Genomic DNA, 19,079 nt, shown 5'->3' with positions numbered 1-19,079 from the left:
AATCATATCTTCTATCTGCCAATGTTTAGGGTCAGGTATCCTTAGGGCTATAGGTATTTAAGATGTATGCATGAAGTCTCACACATCTTTTGAGACAGCAGTCTGCCACAGAGGATATTTTAGGTGAACAAAATTGAAGAAACAGACAGACAGACTTGAAACTCAGAAAATTGAGTTTTCTTTAGATTTAACAAATGATACTGAAAGGAGAGCAAAGTGAGTGTGATTTCTAATAGAGGGGACAGGAGGGTGTGCCACTGTCTCAAGTTCTTGCTTCTGAGATTTCCAAGGTGGCCAAAGATTGCTCACCTCTGTGTCAAGCTCAGATGAGGGAGTCTAGAAGGGTCCACCTTAACGAGATCTCTTAGGGGTTGAAAGGCAGCCTGGAGATGAAGCTGGGGACTGTGGTGCATGTGAACCTGCCTGGCCCTGCTGAACGCTTGATCAGTTTTTAGTTTTGGACTGAAACAAAAGCAAACAGGCAAAGAAACAATATTTGACTTAATTGCTAAAAATGTTTTTGGAATCTATAGTTAAAAATAGGTTTTGGTCTTTCAGCTGTATTTCCTAATTCTCTTCTTTGACTTATATGGGAATGCCTTCATATTAAAGTAAACAACATGGAATAAATGAAGAAAATCATGTCAGTACTTGGATCTTTCAATTTTGTTTTTATGTCATTGCTCTTCCTTGCCAATAGTTCTGGTTTGTTGAGATGTTTTTTACTACTTTTACTCTGTATTTATCTCATTAGAAAGAAAGAAGTCAAACATTAAATGCTCATGCGACTTATAGCATCACACAAAGTACCACGTAAGAACAAAGAAATAAGAGAACAGCATGTGGGGCATTGAAAGACACGGCATGGCGTTGGGATGAAGTGCATGCATGTTACATTACTCTCAACCTCTTTATGGTGATGCATGCCTACAAAGCTGTGTGATGGACTTCATTAAGGAAACCTACAGATCACTCCTTCCGGAACGATAATGTGAGCCATTTATTTTAATGCTTCACAGTACCTGGAAACATTGTATATCTTGTAATCCAAGTCTAATAGATTAGTGGAGTCGTTCATTTACTCAAAGGGTCTGAGGCTCAGCAAAACCTATGCAGAATGTTGCTTATACAAAGTCATTCAAGAAATGTATTTTCTCAGCAACGTTGAAGAAACTGGAGGATCTGAAGCCAAGAGCAGTCAACAAATCTGGCCTTTATAGAAGAGCGCCATGATGGAAGCGGTTGTGGAAGGAAAGCCATTTGTAGTTTTCTCAAAGATAGAAAAGGGGCACAGCAAACGTGTGGAAGGAAGTGCTTATGTCCCATAAGGTCAACATTTAATTTCTTGGCCTACAAATGAAATGCAACATGTGGCAGAAAACTAACATGCAGAGCACCCTGAACACCTCGTTTCCACCGGGGTTGGAGCACAAGGGATCTAAAACTGGTCAGAAGTGATGAGAAAATAAAGGGAGCTAAATGCATGGCAATCATGAAAAACTGGTAAGACTGCACAGGATGAAATACAAAGGAATGATTTAGATCCAACTGTAGAAGTTAGGAGATCGGCAATTGGCCAATAATTACATGTGAAGCCGATCTTTTTTCCTAATATGTATCTCAGCAAAGGTCTAACAATCAACAACTGTCCTCTTCTGCTCACCTGTGGGAGACATTTAAATGATTGACTGCCCCACCAGATCATGTTTGCACATTTGCGGTCACCAACCACTGTCACCAACTCTGGGACTTTCTTGCTTATTTTGTCGACAAAAATGGTATCAAACAAAAAATTGGAATTGGCAAGTCAAGCTTTTTAAAGATCGGGAATCGACCAGAAAACTACAATTGGTGCACCCCTATAATTTTGCATGATGTTCCCACAATGGGTCCAACACAATTTATCAAAGGAAACCAGGCAAAATAAAATAAAACGAAAGCTCACTGCGTAATAACTAATAAATCAGTTACTCAAAACTTTACTTTCAAAAAATGATAGCATTAAATTTAGCTCCAACTTGTTTCATTTCTTTACATGTTGACGAAAGCAATCTCCCTTGGATGTGGGGCAGATCAGATGTGTCCTCCCTCCACACCCTGTGACTGGTCTGTCCCGCCTCCAGCCCGTCTGCTCGATCCGCTCCGGAGCTCCAAGCTGCCTGGACTCACGCAGAAGAAGCTGCAGAGAAGCACAGCGGCCAACGCAGAACGGAAGGGACGGACCAACACCAGCCGCGCTGCTCTGCACGGCAGGAAGGTGGGGCGCGCTGTGCAGAAGCCACCAACAAGCTGCCGTCCTTCATCATTTATCATTTAAAGCGGGATTCACCTGGGGGACCCACATGGCTACTGAGGAGACGCGGAACGGCAGAACATTCTGATCCTTTGTTGAAGACGGGACAAAGCATGAAGTTTGCGACTGCGGTGCTGTGGTTCTCTTTGGCTCTTGGAGAGGCGGCTGCGCAAGGTGAGGAATCTGGGGAGCGCGTCTCGATGTAAACTGGAGATGGTGCGATATGACATTACAGCAGGCACGGTGCCGAAAAGGACTCGGAGTCGTTTTGTGCGACAACGAGCGCAAAACGTCACGTCAGTCTCATTATTAAGTCTAATTGGAGAGTCTTTAGCACGTCCACTGCGCACTATGTAAGAACAGGGTTTACTCCTTGGCGGTCGTTTGATAATTTCCAGAGGAAATTATACTTTATAATCGAGCGGGACAAACTGCTGGGGTCAGTGAACAGGAGCGCATTCATCATTTATTAAAGAGTGAGTGCGCAGCGCCCCCCTTGGGACGCGTGACACATGATGAGCTGTGAGGAGAACAGTATGGAAACAATAAAGTAATAAACGCAGGAACTACGGAGGGAAATGAAATCCCTCATACAATAAAAAGATTCATCTCTCAAAAGCTTCGTTATGGAAAGTAAAGAGAGGCGGTTTTCTCTGCTTTAGGAAGGTGTGTGATAAACTAAACTGAGATAGATTTTATATATTTTTTTAAATGTCATATAGAAAACTGCAAACAGGGATATGTCTTTGAGAAGATATTAATGTCCCTTTTCTTTTATTTCCAGATATAAACTTTCTTAATAATTTAGTTTTAGTCTTGTTTTAGTCACCGTGCCTTGCTGTATTGAATTTACAGTCAATTTTATAATCAAATATAATATGTTGCTGCTCGTCTTTTCTGTTTGCCCTGGTGTTGACATTTTTTGCATTAGTCTAAGAGCGTCTAGCTACAGACTCTGTGGAGAATCTCGATTAGATGTGACCTCTATCTGTATTCAAGATGATCAAATCTCATCGGCTAATTTAGATTTGACTGAAATTCACCTGCCTTTAGTACATGTCACCTCTTGTCATCGTTTTCTTCTGTCATTCCCAAAAACTATTCCTGTCATGAAAAATGTTCAGCTGCACTAAGCCTGGCTGGACAGCGGATGTGTAGTCATAGAGTCATGGTAAAGTTTGGACACATCATAAATATTCGGTTCTTATTGCAAAAAGATGTTTACTGTTTTATTTATATCTGGGGAAAAAACATGATCGAATGGAACCACCTTGTTTAAGTGTACTGAAGATAACAACAAAGATCTTTATTTTAACTTAGAAAAAAATAGTACACCATACCATGGCCTAAATAACTTCAGTGAGATTTTTCCTATTGCTAGTTTCCAGCCTCTCACATCAGTCAGATAAAAATTAGTCTTAGCCCATAATGTAAAGACTTTTGATTCTCAACAGGTTCAGTCCTGCTTTCAGGAAGAATTTACTTAGATTGTCCAGCCTGGGCATATTGGCTGTTGAAAGTTGAAAAGTTCTGAACCTTAAGGCTGTTTTCTACAACATGGAATGATGAATTTTAAAATCCTCATTAAATCCCTAGCAAACTCATTTGTTCTGCAGTCATCTTTCTAAAGGCACCAGAAAGCTCTTTCAATCTTACCACAGTGTCTACTCTGATTTAAGCTGTCAGCAAGTTAAATGGGATTTAAACAGGGTCATCGTCAAAATCCTTAATTTTGGTCAATTGCGTCTTATACCAGGGTTTGATTTAGCCATGGTGGGCTACATTCAGGTGTTTCTTCAGCTTTAATGGTCTATTTATTTTAGATTTTTTTTAACAGTGTTATTTAAAACTGATATAAAATATCCATATGTCTGTGCTATAAAACAGGCTTTCACAGATGTCATAATTTCTCCTGTATTGTTTTATATTCACAATTTTAGATTTAAGAAAATTTACTCCATTTGAAATATATATTTAAAATACAACATATCTTCATACTTAATTTGGGAATTTTCTGTATTTTGGGAAAAAAAATATCTTGAAATATAATTAAGAGTTTCAGCATGTAAACTGGGTACTGTTGAAACAGCAGTGCAGTCAAGTTCCAGTGGCAGCAAGCCTGATCAATTATTTTTATTTTTATTTTTTTATTTTTTGGACTGTTTACAGATCTATGAATAAAACCATAAAGATTCAAAAGCAAAAGATTTCTTGATTTTAGGCAAAGTCATTGCAAAATGGAGGCTCATTTATTAGGGTATTTATTGCTTTTTTAAGCCACTTAATTGTGACAAATAAACTGTGTAGACATACAAAGAAGCCTAAAATGTACGCATGTATTTTTGTTTTAAATCTTTGTGCAAATCCAGTAATAGTGTATCATGCAGTTGTCTCACACTGATCCAAGCCTGGTGGTCAGTCACTCTGTGTGCAGTCATATTCAAAAAGGATTAAAACACAAACTGAACTATTTTTATATCTCCTGATGTATAAAATGAAAGCTGTTCTCTCTTACCCCTCTTGGAGGCACTTCCCGTTGTGTTTCCACTTGTAACAGATGTGGCAGTGTCAAGGTGATCATGGTACTGTGTCCCCACATGGGGTGTTTCAGATTGAGAAGCAGGCAGGGTGCACTTGTGCATGCTGGGCCTCTCCTGCATCTGTCGTTCAGCAACGAAGCCTCGTCCCTCACAGACACTCCCAAATCTCTGTTATACTCCTGCTGAGGGCTTTCATGCAGGAAGTGGATACAGACAGTCATGCTTTAATGCATCATAATTTTCCAACAGAGATTCAGCTTCCATCCCCCCAACCATCACAGTGCACATTGTAATCAATACCCTCCTTTATATCTCAGCCGTGCACACGCACACATTCCCTGCTATCTGCCTCGATCTAATGGAAAGAGCTGGCTCTTATAGAGGAATGCAGACCTGAGACTAATGGGACTACCTTGTTTTTGTTTACGAGGATCCTGAAACAAAGCTGCTTCCTATATTGCCGTATAGAAAGAAAAGTGTGTGAAAACCCAATTTTGGCTCTTTGCAAACTCTGTGTGAATCTGATGCAACTGGAAGAAACGCAGCCTGTATTTTTACTTTTCATGCTCCACACTGAACAGGAAGCAATATGATCTTGAAAACGGACGATAAAGGGTCCGTGAATGTTTTACTTTTTCTTGAGGATTATTTTGTTTTGTTCACATAAAGAATAACTGGCAGAGATCCAGTTGTGGCTGTTAAAACAATGGAGTGTACTTAGACTTTTGAGCACAGATGTTTCATTTATATTTATCTGTCACCTAATAGGTAATTACATTCATCTGAATAATTTTTGAACTTGGCAAACATTAGATTGTTTACTTCTGATATCAAAACTAAAATTTGTAATTTAAATTATCTTCATTGAGACACTTCTTGATTTTAATGTCTTGCTAAATCTGTGGGGAAATGTACAGGAACACACATAAGGATCTCTGGGACTTACTGTATGATATGCATAAGTTCAATGCTGATGAAAAGTTTGCATACACTCATCACTGGCATAAATTTACCTTTTGTGTTTAGTGACTTTACATCATAGTATTACAAATAAAAAATTGACCAAGGTTCAGTCGCCACTCCTATAGTGTCACCATCAGATGAGGGGAAATTGGATAAAATTACTGATGAGATATGGAATAAAAAGTCATTTAGTTATTCAGCGTTTTTTAAATTAGTTAATTAATTATTCACACCTATATGACATTTTTGTCAAATAAAAATATTTGATACATTAATATAATTTTACATACAATCACAGTTTGTTCAAGGGTAAGCTATTTTTTTAATGACCATACTTGGGATTTTGTTTCATTTTTATGCTGTCAGGATCTCAGAAATTCCACAATAAATTCTCAGTCATTCATTTAAATCTACTTTTTAATGTATGGATGTATGTAAACCTCTGACTGGAACTATTTGCACATTTTTCATTCTCTTTGTTATAAAGTCCTTAAAGCCAAAGTTTGCTCCCATGTATGTATTCACAGTTCATATTACGGCCATATGTTGTTGTGGACAATATAGATTGAACCCACCAACAAATCTACGCATTCATGCCTTATTCAACAACAGGTGTATTAAAATAAAAGCCCCATTTGGAGAATTCATTTATTCCACTTTAAAATAATTGTAATAATTTTTTCAAGATAACTTCTGAGCAGCTGTTGAAAAGCTTCCTTTTCTTTAGAACAGATTTTTCTCATTCACTTTGCATAATGTTCAGAACAACAGACATCTGCATGCAGCTGGTTGTCTTAGGTAAAAGCTTGAAAGTTTGGTAATCATGTTAATGAGTTTAATGATCTGATATGTTGCTGATTATATTTCTAATTAACCTACCGCTGCTTTGAGTGCCGTTTGTCTGTTCGTTTGTCTGCAGCACTTCACATTCCGCTTTGTCAAAAGAGGTCTTTAAAATTTGTCAAGTTTGATATTGTCAGAATTTTAGTCTGAATATATGACAGCCTGTGTCGTAAAGAAACCTGCGGGAGGGGATTCAATATGTCATTGACACCTTTATCCGCTATAAGATATATGGAAAGCAGACCTAAATCACTGAATCCCTCTGCTCGACAGATTAATGGAGCCATTCAGGTTTTATACCTCCTGTCTGAGATTAGGCTTCAGAGCTCAGTGGTTTGCCCAAAGACACCTTGGTCCCAGCACCTGAGCCCCTAATGCTTTTTTTTTTTTCTGCTGAAGGATTTGGCTCATAAAGTGAAAAAAAAAGTGTGTTGTGTTCAAATGCAATGATAGAGGAATTACTATCAGTTTTGCTGTCTCTTCTCCTTCCTTTGCCCCAGTTAATGTTTCTTTCAGCTTCTTTCCTTCGCCTTCTTCCTGTTTCTCTCCGATGCTGGGGGGACTTGCTCTAGGTCAGTCTGTCTCCCCCTCCCCCTCCCTTATCAGCTCTCACCACTCCTCTGATGCATTGCCCTTATTTGAAAGGCTGTTGAATTAAAGTTCCCCTCGTCTCTGTTGCAGCGCTGCACCACAGGCTGTGCCAAACATCACTTCCTTATGTGGACAAATGCCCCAAGCTTCCAGCTCATAAAGCCGCTGCGTTAGCATTGAAGGCTCTTGTGTGTGGCTCATGGTCAAATGCCAGATACTGCTCCGAGCGACCAGCGAATGGCACTGCCATTTTCATCTGAATTCTGCGTAATGAGATTTTTTTTTTTGTTTCACTGTTAAACTATCTGCCAGGTCTCTGTAAGTAAAAAGATAAAACAATTTATGAATTATTCATTAAAAAAAAAAAACATTAAGTGAAAAATTGCAGATAAATGGTGTCCTCAGTTTCCATTTGATACCTACATATTTTACCTATTTTCAGCTGATCAGTGAAGTTGTCATAGGCAGAATTACAGAATGCTTCATTATATTTATGCATGATGCTCTCTGTTAGTGCCCACCTCTGGGATCTGAACTCTCGCAGCTGTTTGCAAATGAATGGTGGCCAGTGAAGCGAGAGCTCTGCGGCTTCCGTGCTCGTCTTCCCAACAGTGTGCGGGTGTCACTTTTTACTCTGACAGTCATGTCTTGTGGCTGACCGCACCGAATGCTCTGAGCTCTTTTTATCTCCCCTGGCGACGGATCTGTCTGAGGTGATTGTGTCAGCGTGATCATTTTGCCGCTCTCGGGAACTTGGACACATCCGTTTGGCCATGAACAGCCATGAGTCTGATGTTGATTGCTGATGTGTGTGGGGGTGCATGGGAGCGTGTGTGTGTGTGTGTGTGTGTGTCTATGTGTTGCCAGGCTCATTCTAAGGACATGACCTCATATCATCCCACTTACTTTTGAAGGCAAATAAAGAGTTTGGTTATGTTAATTTAATGTTTGCTGCTCTTCCATCACTCATGTTGTTTTGCAAAAGTTCAGTTTGGCCTTTTCCTGGCAATGGGGATCTTCTGCTACATGTTTTGCTGTGTCTCCTTCATGGCTTGTGGCAAAATGCACACAAGCCTTCTTTCAGCTGCGGCCTGATGTCAACCACTATTCTATGAAGGCCAAATTTGTGGAGTGAACGACTTGTAGTTTTGCTGTCAACAGGTTGGAGCTCCTCCATATTAATGCCAAGCCTCTTGGCTGCTTCCCCAGAAACTTCTGTTTCACTTTCTCCCAAACTTGTCAGGTGTATTCATTGGTCTTCATAATGCTGTTTGTTTTTAAATCTTCTGTAACAAACCTTAAAGATCTTCAGTCACTAGAGGTCAGGTGAGGAAATGAAGCCATGTCATTATTGTTATTACCTAATGGAGAATTGTCCTGCTTAAAAAAACATGGAAGATGCAGACTGTTTTCTTTACCACTTTTTAAAGGAAGTGTCTTCTAAAATCCAGCAGTACATTTGAGAGTTGACTTTGAGCCTATATTCTACTTGAGAAGTCCCTTCTCTCTCATTGTTGATAATACCATCACATACCAAACCTGGCATCTCAGTTGAACTGCAGCTTTGAGCCCATTACTGATCCGGCTATCCATGTGGTCTGTCAAGACGGGCCATAAGACCTTTAAAAGATCTGACTTCAGATACTTCTCGATCTTGTCTTGAAGTTACAACTGAGTTGTTTAGTGGTGATTGGGTTTCAGCCAACCTTACTTTGTCAATGACTCTGAGCACTAAACACTTTGTTTCCTCTGGGCATTCCTGTTCTGAATACAGCAATGCTGGAGAAGAAGAGGTTTCTGGTTGCATCGTGTTAGGGCTAGGGTTAGGGTTATGTTGAAATACATAACTGGAGATTAATTGCTAAAAATGGAAGAAGAATCAATCTCCAGTTATGTTGTTCAACGCATTTCTAATAAATGCGTTGAAAGTTTAGACAAAACTTTTGACAATTCAGTGTTCATATTTACACCTCTAGTTTTAAGGCACACTCTATTTTTAGCAGTCAATACCAAAATTGTTTTGAAATGCAAAAAACCAGCTGATTCTGACACAGCTTTGAGATCATTTAAATCAAGAAATATGTAATAAGTTAAGCATAATCATATTTCTTGTTTTCCTCTGTGTTCATCTTTCTCGTCTTTTACAGTCCAGGAGGACTTTGTGTCTCTGGCTGAGATGGAAGATTCCCTGCTAAGAAATCTCTTCAAAGGTTATCAGAAGTGGGTGCGGCCCGTCGGTCATGCCAATGACACCATCACTGTACGCTTTGGACTGAAGATCTCGCAGCTGGTTGATGTGGTGAGGACTTGGCATTTAAAATCAATTCCAGGTTTTATTCACATCGGACAGTGCGAGGCATTTAACTTTTATGAAGATATATTGCCCTGTCCAAGCAATATAAATTTTATTACTCTATGGAGAGCCTTTGGTCCAACAATCAGTATTTCTAGGCTACTTTGAACAGACTTAAAAAAAAAAAATACAGACCACTAATGATGACTGTGATGTCAGTTTGCGATCAGCTGCTGAGTGACACTAGAAGACCCTCAGGAAGATTAATTGAACTCTGGAGACGTTCTGTTCTTATGTGACGCTGCAGCAACATTAACTTACTGGTAGATTCAGCAGATGAAAATATTTCTTACACTTCTACCATAATAACAAAAATACCAAAATTCAATGAGCATCCGGACAAGTCAGGTCCAACTTGAAAACAGGACTTAAGAGCTTCTGAAGTTAAATGTTAAAGCATCAAGGATCTTCTTAAGCAGTCCGTAGACAATCTGAAGTCAAATCATTATTTCAGAGCAACTGGTAGCAAAAGAAAACATCGCCATGGGTGTCCTAAATTTTTAATATCACACTGTTAATATTTTCTTTGTTAAATTTATCAGTGTCAGTGTTGTATTTAACTCTAAATCTGCAGTTGGTTCATGTCTTTCTTTTATCTTTGAACAAATGAAACAACTTACTGACGAAGATAAATGGAAAAACAACTGGACCAAGTACTGAACATTTTCAAGTTTCTTTTATGCCATGATCCTTTATCAGATCCAGATTTGAACTCCTTTCTCATTTATTTTGTCAAAACATAGTTACATTATAGTTTTGATAGATGGCAGAGGAGGAACACAATGTTTACACTTGCTATGTAAAGTCACTCAGGCTGTGGATAAAATTAGAAACTACGCAAACCACATCCTAAAATGTTGTATTCCCACTAAAAACTGTTTTTGTCAGTGCAATTTAGGCAAATTAAATTTATTCAGACAACTTTATTTCACTACAATAATAAAGTTGCAGTGAAATAACTGCAACTTTATTTCACTGCAACTGCAACTGAGTGAAGTAAAGTTCACTCAGTTGCAGATTGGAGAACAAAAATGTAAACAGACCACAATCAAATCCAAGTTCAATTTAATCTGTTTTTCATCTTGATTTATTGCCACTTCAATTCAAGTTTAATCAAATTCAAAGGAAACCTCAAATGGAAAAAGCCTCGGGAATGCCAAGCCTGTCTTAACAAGCTGCAGGGTGGGAGACTAACAAAGAGAGACAAACAGAATCTAAAGCACAGAGCCAGACATACTGGCTTTCAGAAATGTAATTGAAAAAAGAAAAACACAAATTTAATCTGTAATTGCATTGATAGTAAAAGAAAGTAAGAGTACATTTAAGACAGCAGGGTAACTGGGTTAAGACAAGTCAACAGCCCAATGCTAAGGTTGCATCACTAAAGAGACAGCCAATGACCTTCTCAGACTGAGAGTTTCAGTTGTTTCTTAAGATTATGAAAATGTTTGTCTGAAGGCATGTCAAGTGCATTGTGATCTTCATGTCACACATAAATAGATAGATTGCTTGGTAGATATTTACTGTACTTTCTGAGGTTAAAGCAAAACAAGAACATAAATTAGTCACTTCTAGGCTTATTAGCGCCTTCAATAGACTTCACTTTATTCCATTTTATTGCTCCTCATTAGCCTCTCTTATCGTCTTCAGTAAGCAGCTTTATTAATCTCTAACTGGGCTCTTTTTCTCTTTTCTTTTTTTTCTTGCAGGACGAAAAGAACCAGCTGATGACTACAAATGTGTGGCTCTGGCAGGTGATGATGAGAACTTGATTTACTTTTTTCAGTAATATGATTGAAATCAATAAGCTAGGTCTTTAATTCCATCTATTTGTTTTTTTTTAGCTGAACTGAATATGGTGATTATGATAATAGTAAAACACGTTACTGACCCTACAGTGAATTATAAGCATGGGGATTCACCTGTACAACGCCTGCTGGAATTTTTAGTTCACATTACCAGGACGTAAATTATGCCATGACAGAAATGACCAATCATCATAGAGGAAGGTGTTACTTGCTAAGCAACATTTCACAGCGGATCTATAGCTTATTATCAAGCACTGATTCAGTGAGTTTGATTATTGCTAGAACTCCTCACACATAGAGCCAAAGTCATGTTTACCACATGGGCTAGAAACTAATCTGGAGCACCTTCTGTATTATGATGCCCAAACTCTATTTCTCTATTAAGACTGTGTATGTTTTCTATTCTTTACGACTGCTTTTAGAAAGAGTCCACATTTGGTTTGGTGAAACTAAAGGTAGCCTCCAGCTAAAGGAATAGAGAATATCAAAGGAAATTTTGGGCTTCACCCAATGTGAGATTGACAGCAAACACACCTTGATCTTCCTAATCTCAACACAAGCAGTGAGCACCAACTCCCCACTGACTGTCTTTGCCACTAAGAAAATAATATTCAACAATTCTCCTTTTAAACTCAAGAAAAAAGGGGTCACAACTATTTGTGGTGTAAACACAACTCTTAATTTAGTTTCTGATTTGAAGCAGTCGAATCAAAAGGCATGTTTCTTACTTCTGCTTGAAAGGAAACAAAACTGTATTGCTAACATTATTTAGATGACCTCAGACACATGCATGCTGATGTGATTGACTGTGGTGGAAGGTCTAAGTAGGAAGCTCAAGAGTGGTGCATGGAGCATTTTAAGGGTACATCAAGGGTAAATCTTAACAAAAAAAATCTTCAGTCTTCATTTACAATTAATGTAATGTATGAGCACAACTACTGGAAACAGTCTACTCTTTTTTAACTCTCCAGCCTGTTATTTTTCCCCCTTTATATAGAAACTCCCTGGCATAAATGGTCCATGTCACATAACGTAAACACATGTATCTTCAGTCATTTGTGAATATTTATATATTCTCACTTAGAGGTCAAAAAATACATACAGTGTATATTACAGCTGAGTTTCACATACATATAATTGCTAATCCAACTCAGCTTTTGCGTTCCCTAACACTTTAATTAAAATCATGCTCTCCTTGTAAACATAATTTGTATTTATTGCTTCATATTTCAACAGAAATCAAATGCCCAATTTGGGAGGGTCTATAAATGATGGGTGCGCTGTCACCTGAATGACAGTTTTCATCCACATAGTGGAGAATTTATGACAATTTGACAAGTAATTATTTTTAACCACAGACAACAAATGAACTTGAGCATTTGCCAGTTTTATGTTTTTGCCCCAAGCTAAGACAGTAAATTGGATTCTTTTTATTTCTTTTTTGCAATTACTCTTTCCAGTGAAAATATAATTAGATTTTTATTGGGGTTTTTTCAATTGCTGGAATGAAAATCCAAATACTCAATTTAAATTTGTCCTCCATCGACTCCTTTCACTGAAGTAGTCTGAATGTGACATATTGATCATTGCATTGTGTATTTCAATAGGAGTGGACTGATGTGAAGCTGAGGTGGAACCCGGAGGACTATGGGGGCATTACGTCGATCAGAGTCCCTTCAGAGACTATATGGCTACCTGACATTGTTCTCTATGAAAAGTAAGTTCTACTGGATTCTGCACAATTGCACGATTAAAGCGTTAGAGCATTAGAGTTTGATTTGATCCTCCTGGGCATGAGTTGATGTGAAGGTATATCCAGATTTTGAAAGTCTTATTTATTCAGTTGTGCTTTTTATACGGCTTTCGGTCTTTTTAATGGGAGGCCAGAGGAATTGACTTAAGTTTACGTTGGCTGTGTGGAGCAGAGAGGGATAGAGTGAGATGAATAATGTTGCCCCCTACTTTCCTTCCTCCCCCTCATTGCTGCACACTGCCTGCCAGCTTGCTGATCAAAGGCAACTACGCTTTTGCTTACTTTAAAAAAGAAAAGTTTGACTGTTTAGAAACATTTCTTTAAATGAAAAATAAGGATGGTCAGTGTTTGGAACATAAAAGGGCATCACCAATCACTTTTATTAAAGAAACTCTGTTTTGAAAGCATGAGTAGGCCAACTAAGAGCATCATGTTTGCAGACCCCATTCACTTAAGTAAATAGCATGTCTAATTAAACTACTTCACGGATGTTTTTTCCCAATTCTCAATAGTTTGGGTCTAGCTTTCAGAATAAAAAAAAAAATATATATATATATATATATATATATATCATGCTTGCAATATGCGTGATATGTATGAATATTTTTAAATTTGAAGCAAAGTGCTGAGGTCATATTGCATATGTTTGTTTTACATTTTTGTCTCAGCGCAATTATATCGTGAGTCCATAGGATTTTATCTCTCGGTTAGCAGACAAAAGCTCATTCAGACCTATGCATAATCAGTACAATTGAAACAATTATGTCTATTTTTCATATTCTCCAAGTGCTGACGGTCGTTTTGAAGGTTCCTTGATGACTAAAGCCATCGTGCGCTGGGATGGCACTATAACATGGACTCCCCCTGCCAGTTATAAATCGTCCTGCACCATGGATGTCACCTTCTTCCCCTTTGACCGGCAGAACTGCTCCATGAAATTCGGCTCATGGACCTACGATGGGCACATGGTGGACCTGGTCCTGGTGGACCACCATGTCGACCGCAAAGACTTCTTTGACAATGGCGAATGGGAGATCCTCAATGCCACAGGAATGAAAGGAAGCAGGAGGGATGGAGTGTACTGGTACCCATTCATCACCTACTCCTTCATCCTCAAGAGGCTGCCCCTGTTCTACACTCTCTTCCTCATCATCCCGTGCCTCGGCCTGTCCTTTCTAACTGTGCTGGTCTTCTATTTGCCATCAGATGAGGGAGAAAAGCTGTCCCTTTCCACATCAGTGCTGGTGTCACTCACTGTATTCCTTTTGGTCATAGAAGAAATCATCCCTTCATCTTCAAAGGTTTGTACAGGAAACTATTCTCTCTCATTTTCTATAGTTTGAAATTTAGCATGCCTTTTTGGTTGCTCAGTACTGCTGCTTGTCTAAAAATGCTGAACTCCCTTATTAAGTAAACAGATCATAGCAAAAGACAACTTCTCTCCTTTCTTCCAACAATCCAAATAAGGGGAAACACAACAATTGGCATTATTGTGTTTTTAAAGCTGCAGTAATTTTCCTGAATGCTTGAAAGGGAGAGATGAGATAGAAATGTTAAGTTGGTATGTTTTCAATAAATAAAACTTTTGTCATTTCCTTTGAAAGCTGCTATTTAAATGGGACAATTAGTTGTTTTTCTTACATTATAAATGATAAAACAGTGTGATCACACATTTAGTTAACAAAACCAAATAATGTTTCAAACTTCCTAATGAAAACAAGATTTTTTTTTTAATTGTGTTTTTTTTTCACAGATAGAGTTAAGATCACAAACTGCACATTTTGTTTTACAGTTTTTAAATCTATGTAGAATTATTAGTTCAGGTTTGACAAAAAAATGTGTTTTGCTTTACATGTTAGTCTTGAGCTACCAAGAAAACACTGAATGAGCTCTGAAAACTATTTTTTCTGTGAGCATGTTTCCAAAATAGAATGAGTATCAGCAGTCTTTGCATTTGGAGGTAGAAATGATCAAACTGAGTAAAATAAATATGTGTGAACTCCACAATCTGAAAAGGAGATATGTTCACCTTTTAAAAAAATGGATAGATGTTCAAAAGACGTGAGGAATTAACAAAACTTGCTCTAATACAAAGCTCGCTCCACATCATTGTTCTGACTGCAGATTTAGGCGAGCAAAGGATCTTTTTTTAGTCTTGTTTGCAAATTCTTGCTAAACAGAACATCTTAGATGAAAACCATTTTCTTTTGACTTTTTAATTTTAAGGAATGACTGAAGGAAACAGGCCTCTATGTCACACCTCACTTAAAACCCGGGGAAACACAAAGTCATGAATTATAATTAGAAGTTCCTAGACGATCTTTTAAAACGTAAGGAATAAACTATAAATTGAATAACAAATAATAGTAATAGTAAATAATAATAATTTACTGCTCCAAATTCTCTGGACTGTTTGGCATGTGTAAACATAGCTATTTATTTATGTTTGAACCAATTTTACATTTTGTGCTTTAACAGGTGATCCCTCTTATTGGAGAGTACCTCCTCTTCATCATGATCTTCGTCACCTTTTCAATCATTGTTACAGTTTTCGTGATTAATGTTCACCATCGCTCCTCTGCCACCTACCACCCCATGGCCCCCTGGGTAAAGAGCCTGTTTCTTCAGAGACTGCCCAAGCTGCTCTGTATGAGGGGCCACACTGATAGGTAAACTTAAATAAACTGCACTTCTTTTCTCTTTTTGTCTTGGCATTTTCACTAAATAGTAAAATAACTCTCTGAACATGGCATTGTAGTCCAGAAATGTCAATGGCAGACTTTTTGTTACTACATAAATCAAGAGAAATTCTTACAGTTGATGTAAATTATAAAAAAATAAATAAAGAAAAACTGGATTGTGTAAAGGTAGTTCTCCCAGACAAGAGTTATTTTTTCTATTAGCGGGATTCCTACACAGCGTGAAAAAAATGTAGGAAAATATGGAATTAATTTATCATTTTTCAGGTCCAGTTAAGTATGGAAAAAAAATAAAATGGTTTAGGCTATTGGAAAATATTTGCATTTCCTCTCTATGTTCCCTAATTTCATTATTAAAAAATGTCTGAACAATAAAATACTTTAATATAATCGACATGTTAAAGTATTTGAAAAAGTGATTTATGAATTACAATAATCATCTTTCAATTACAACTTCTCAACTTGACTTTTTTTTGTTAAAACAATTGATCAAATGTTTTTTACAGAACAACATCAACCTAGTAATGTGTGTGTTTTTTTTAAGAATGTTTAGTTTTTTTTAATATTCTGTGATAATAATTTTGGTAGAATAAAACAAACTGAAATCGTAGACGTATTTTAGACTTAGTACAAGAGAGAACCCCAACACTCCTTTAAAAATAAAAAGGACAATTTCCCTGCCTTTCTGGCATCTTCAATGTCTTACATCTGAGTTTTAGACTAAACTTATGAGTGGTTTTTTAACAGGTTCTGGTTTAGACATTAAACAAAGTGCAAAAACAAAATAAAGTTATCATATATGAAAACCCAAAGAAATGTTCTCCTTTACAAAACTACTGAATCTAAAGCCAACCTCAACATGATGCCATTTCCTGATAAGTAGAACAAAGGGAAAATAAAATTGAAATACTTAACTTTTTATCTATAAATGTACTTGAAAAGTCACAGCTTTTGAAATAAAAACAAAATAAAAATCCCGCATTAGTCTCATTTCACAGCAATAGCGTAGGTTCTCTAAACCCACTAAATTAATGCCTATAGTTGTTGCCATTCCCCCTCAGATATCACTTCCCAGACATCGAGATGCGAAGCCCGGATCTGAAGTCCCGCAGAGGCGCAGGGAGGAGGGCTGTTCCCGGTGGCAACCAGCAGAGAGGAGCCTTCGGAGGGAAGGAGGATGAGAACCAAGCGTGGTTGGCAATGCTGGAGAAAGCTACAAGCTCTGTTCGCTACATCAGCCGTCACATCAGGAAGGAGCACTTCATACGAGAGGTGCGAAGGCAGGCAGACAGCAGGGAATGTGGCTCCACGCATTAAAAAGAAGCTACATTTGAGCTTCAACCTCCTGTCTAAATAGTTGCAAAGTCCAGACTGAGTGTTGTTTATCTAAGGAAATATGATACTTGGGAACTAAATTATATGTCTCTATTTCTTCGTGTGTGTTTGTGTCTGCAGGTTGTTCAGGACTGGAAATTCGTGGCTCAGGTGTTGGACAGGATTTTCCTGTGGGCCTTCCTCACAGTGTCAATCCTGGGAACTATTTTAATCTTTACTCCTGCTCTGCAGATGTACCTCAGCACACCTTCGTAAACTCAACCTCATAAAAAAAAAACATTCTCTTGTCAGGTTCTATGATTTATTCAAAAACTTATTACAGTGTATTCCTATTGTATAAAATAAAAAACAACAACCTCAGGCTCCAAGCTTCCCATTCTTAACAGTACGGTTTGCAGCCTCAAATTACACCTGGAGACTGTAATGTCAGTCAACCTGCCCTTTATTCCAAGCTGCATGTTCAGGGGTGTAAAGAAGTAAGAGCAATAAACAGGTCAAATTAGTGTGAATGAGTTAAGCATCTGTATTTATATGACTGTAATGTTGCCATTGTAAATGCAATAAAATGCACAAATATCACTTCATTTTATTTCTTACATTCACTTTGTTGACAACCCATTTGTATCTGTCTGTATGTTCTGCACAATGATTGGATTAAAATAAAGCTGGAATCTGTTGTACTTCTCTGCTGAGACCCTTTTGATTACAACAGCAAAAGTTCTTAGTGATACTGACCGAATCATATGAACGTATACAGTCAGACTGAAACAGCAGAGATCTTAGACTGGAATACTACTTCTCTGTTTTGCTGTCTTTTGTTATATGAATACTGACATCCTTCATTTGTTTTTTTTTGTTGTTTTTGATGAGTACTGAAAAGGAGAAGGACAGATTTGGACATGTAAACATTGCAATAAAAGCTGGTTCATTTCATCTCCTACAATTCACAAAGTGAAGTCATTCCTCCGTTTCAGAGATTGTGAAAGAGCAATTCCTGCCTTCATTATATGAACCTGACTATTATAATAGTCTATATTGAGGTGTCATGTTTTCTTCTTTTTTTTTTGGTAAACTGATTGTAGTTTATTCAAAACTGCAGAAGGGCTACTAACTGATACGCACAGCTCAGTCTTAAAAATGATTTTAGGATTTTATCCCTGATTAAGGCTTCAGATCAGCTATCACCCTGGGTCGTCTTTGATCTTCTTTGTGTTCACACTTTCAAGATCACAGTTCAGTGAAGAGAGTTTGTCTGTTCTGAAGTTAAGGTTAAAACCCAGGGGAGACTGGTCCTTTGCTGCCGCTGCAAAACTATGGAACAAATTACCCTTTCACATCAAGACCTCTCCAACATCAGACACTTTCAAAGTCCCTAAAAATCAAATATTTGCCTTTTGTGCCTTTTAAATCAGAATAAATTCCACCACATTTTAATGGTGCGAATTTTAATTTAGATTATTCTATTGTATTAATACATCCACTTCCAGTAGTACTCTCTCCGATATGGCAAGCGACTGTGACTTGAGTGTTGCAAAAACTGGTCTCAAAAACTGACTGCATATCCTTTTCAATTTTTCACCCTAGATCACAGCTGGGCAACCACCCTTAACAAAAACCATCAAAGGAAACCAGTGAGCTGCTGGTAATTCTTGGGTTTTCGTACTTGGTATTCTTTGTTTATTTCTATTCATTCTTCCTCAGTTGAGTAGCATGCAGGTTGAAATTATTTGTGTTTTTATTTAAGTCTGTTAGTTGTTTGCCTTTATGTTAAACTTTTTTTTCTGGTAATCTATATTAAGTAATAATGTTTTTTCAAAAATTTATTTGATTATTTCTTCATTATCACTTTCATTTTTTTTCATCATCGTGTCAATTTATGTTTTTAAATTAATTTGAAATAC

General features: G+C 37.6%; 1 protein-coding gene across 1 annotated transcript; it reads left to right on the top strand.

The window, feature by feature from the left end:
• Positions 1 to 2,117: 2,117 nt before the first annotated feature.
• On the top strand, positions 2,118 to 17,855 carry LOC114145136 (neuronal acetylcholine receptor subunit non-alpha-3-like). Its single transcript, XM_028018543.1, has 8 exons — positions 2,118 to 2,467; positions 9,378 to 9,529; positions 11,293 to 11,337; positions 12,999 to 13,108; positions 13,932 to 14,445; positions 15,623 to 15,813; positions 16,905 to 17,115; positions 17,299 to 17,855. Exons 1-8 carry the CDS (start codon positions 2,407 to 2,409, stop codon positions 17,431 to 17,433), a joined length of 1,419 nt encoding a protein of 472 aa, XP_027874344.1. The 5' UTR covers positions 2,118 to 2,406; the 3' UTR covers positions 17,434 to 17,855.
• The last annotated feature ends 1,224 nt before the right edge of the window (positions 17,856 to 19,079 follow it).

This window comes from Xiphophorus couchianus, chromosome 5, assembly GCF_001444195.1.
Source record: "Xiphophorus couchianus chromosome 5, X_couchianus-1.0, whole genome shotgun sequence".
Classification (NCBI taxonomy): domain Eukaryota; kingdom Metazoa; phylum Chordata; class Actinopteri; order Cyprinodontiformes; family Poeciliidae; genus Xiphophorus; species Xiphophorus couchianus.
The sequence above is the reverse complement of the archived record's forward strand: the minus strand, read 5'-3'. Positions and strand labels throughout refer to the sequence as shown.